General features: G+C 31.8%; 1 protein-coding gene across 1 annotated transcript in view; it reads right to left on the bottom strand.

Moving 5' to 3' along the window:
* LOC107559758 (solute carrier family 45 member 4-like) overlaps positions 1-3,305 on the bottom strand; it is a 57,225-nt gene that overhangs the window by 12,871 nt on the left and 41,049 nt on the right. Inside the window, exon 4 of the mRNA XM_016243696.1 lies at positions 720-908. Within this exon, the coding sequence (XP_016099182.1) occupies positions 720-908 (189 nt within the window). The remainder of the gene's footprint in view (positions 1-719; positions 909-3,305) is intronic.

Here is a 3,305-nt window from a genome sequence, read left to right as displayed (position 1 = left end):
GCGGGATTATTCACATGTGGTTATAGTTGCGCCGCCTCTACTACCACGACTCCTAAAAAAAAAAGGGGGCCCCGTAGCCCCCTTTTTGGTTGTTAAAAAAGGTGCGTTTGTTCAAAACCGTTGCGTTCGATCCTTCGCTGGCTGTGCTGATTTAAATCTAGCGGTTCTTTTGTGTTTGTGTCGCAAGTTCAGTGACGCAGGTAGTGACGATTCTCTCCGGCCAATCCGTGATCAGCAGAGTTTACACGTAACGGTTTGGTAACGGTACAGTTCACTTGGAACCCCAACCGAGGTGGTACTAAAAAAAAAGTACTAGGTACTGTACCCAGTGGAAAACCCCCCAAAAGTGAACCGTACCGAGCCGTACCATGCAGTGGAAAAGCACCATTAGAAAGAAATGGCAAAATTATGGACAAGTATGAATTAAAGAATTAATTGGGATCATTTTGAAATAATATGCACTCATGAATCGTTCAAATTAAAGCCAGGATCATGTATTAAGAAAGTAAAAAGTCATTTTGATTTCACGTTGACTCCGAAGTTTTAAAGTTTCGGAAATACTGTTTTTTTTTTTTTACAGAAATGTTTATATTGAGAAAGAAATGGAGACAGATAGATGTGAACTAAGACCAGGAACATGTATTAAGAAAGTAAAGTAAATTTGATTTCATGTTGCCTGTTGAAAGCATTCAGGTTCAGGTTCATTCGGAGCTGCTCACCTATCAGCGAGCCGTTGAGGAAGAGCGCGACGCCCAGCAGGACGCCCACACACAGCGCCAGGATGAAGGGGCGTCTGCGGCCCCAGCGCAGCGTACAGCGGTCACTGGCCGAGCCGATCAGAGGGGTGAAGATCAGACCCAGGATGGGGCTCAGGAACCACGTCAGGCTGTAGTATTGCTCTGGAAGACCTGAGAGCAGCACAAACACAGATCTCATGTCACTTCCTGCACACGGTTTCAGTCAAAGTGCTGCTCCAAAAGCAGTTTTGGGTTGCATTACATGGAGTTATTGCTTTCATAAATGAGCATTAACAGTAATATGATAAAAGACCCAATAAAACCCATTTAGAAAAGGGGTTTCATCATTAAAATGTAAAAAACCCCACATAATTCGGCCTAACCAGATCAATGCTGATAATACTAATGCTATTGCTAACATTCAACATCCTCTGCAAAATATCACATCTCTACTTCACTGAAAAAATATTTAGATCAAATTTAGTCTAAATTTCAGATTTGTACGTAATTTAATTTCACAAACAAACACACAAACACAAAAACAAACAAACAAACAAACAAATATAAAAACAGAAATATTTAGAGAAAAATATTTAGGCCTAAATTCAAGATTTATTTATTTGTTATAAAAAAAAAAATAAAAAAAATAAAAGTATTTAGGGAAAAAAAACAAAAACAAACCAAATATGAAAAAAAAAAAAAAAATAGGCCTGCATGTAAGATTTATGTATTTGAATTTCACTCAAAAATAAATAAAAGAAATTGTAATAAATCTATTTAGAACAAAATATTTAGCCTTAAAATTAAATGCATCTATTTGAACTGCATATCAAAATTTCTATCCATTTTAACACAGTTACAATACACAGTTTTAACCTAATAAACCATGTTTATACTTTTCAAATGTATAAATTAATAATTTTCAAAATGAACAGATTTATGCTGGTTTTGAGTGATTTGTATAAATGCATTTTGAAAATGTTATTATTTAAATAAAATCAATTAAATGCAAATAGTTTATAAACCATGCCATAATTTTGACGAGTGCGAAAATCTGACCCGTTTCATTTATGACTGACAAATATGCATCAAATGTAGTTATTTATTAATTAATTAGTTATTAAATTTAGTCAAGTTTATTAAAGTTAAAACGTATGCTAATCCAATTGGATGGACATTTTATATTCAATTCAGATACATAAATTTAGGGATAATTATTTTACAAATTTCATGTCTCAGTGTGTCTGACCTCTATGACCCTGATTGCAGTAGGTTTTGTGGTTACAGTTTCAGGTCAGGACGTCTGATGTCTGTCACAGCTGGCACTCAAAATTATGATCTTATGACCAGATTCAATAAGAAAATAGGATCAGACTAGAAAGCAGATTGTTTGTAAGAGTAACAGGCTTTACACCTTATTCAAATAACTCCCTCTCACATGATTCGAATCATAAATAAGGCTGCTGTGGAAATCATTATTGGGTAAGTAATCCTCTAAAAGCCTGGCAATCGTCCAGCTTACCAATAAAACCTCAAACTCCATTGTTCAGAGTCTCTGTGCTGAAGACTGATCTACAAACACTTTCCCCACATGAACTTGTTCAGGAACAAAAACGTGAAAATTCATGGTCAGGAAGAAAACACCCACAACACCACCACAAAACTTCAAAGTGCACTAGAAAAAACGTGTCCATAAGAGGTTCCTCAGTTTTGAATCTGTATCAACTGATTTTTTGCCTCGTTAGAGAGAGATATATATATATTACAGCACGAGCTTATGCTGAATTCATTTTATTGGTAATAACCCACCAAATTAATCAGATTAAGAATTTGTATAAATTATTTTAATCAATTGAAGTACTTGACAAAAAGATGTTATTTTCTATGGTTAAAAAACAAATATGCCCTCATAAGAAGGTTCTTAAAAAAGCCCCTGAAAATGAATTTCAGAGAGGGAATGCAGTATCTCATGGAAAAGGCCATTTTACGTTTAGAAAGAAATTGTTAAAATGTAGAGAAGACTTTGAAAAAAAAAGTAAATCAATCAAAAAAATAATAATTATATATATTTTTTATTTATTTATTTTATTTATTCAGGCAGGTCCACACAGAAAAGATGGGTAAAATAAATAAAATTGCTAGAAAACAACACAAAATAAAAAATAATAGAAATAAAAATAAAATGATAAAACAAAATAAAATAACAGATTTGGTGCTCACAGAAAAGGTGAATAATAAAAAAAAAATTCTATAAATAAATAAAATCTATAAAAAAAAAAGATTCATTGCTCATAGAAAAGGTGAATAAAAGAAAATAAAATGCTATAAAAATAAAAAAAACAAATAAAAAATAAAATAAAAATAATTCAGTACTCAAGGAAAAGATGAAAAAAAAAAATCTATTAAAATAGAAATAAAAAATATTTGTGGCTCATAGAAAATATGAGCAAAAGAAAAACATAAAATTCTATAAAAATATATATTTTTTAAATAAATAAAATAAAAATAATTCAGAACCCATTAAAAAAAAAAAAAAAAAAAAAAAAAATTTTATGAAACTTTCAAAGC

The sequence above is a fragment of the Sinocyclocheilus grahami genome, unplaced genomic scaffold, assembly GCF_001515645.1.
Source record: "Sinocyclocheilus grahami isolate Dianchi unplaced genomic scaffold, SAMN03320097.WGS_v1.1 scaffold697.1, whole genome shotgun sequence".
Taxonomy (NCBI): Eukaryota; Metazoa; Chordata; class Actinopteri; order Cypriniformes; family Cyprinidae; genus Sinocyclocheilus; species Sinocyclocheilus grahami.
The sequence above is the reverse complement of the archived record's forward strand: the minus strand, read 5'-3'. Positions and strand labels throughout refer to the sequence as shown.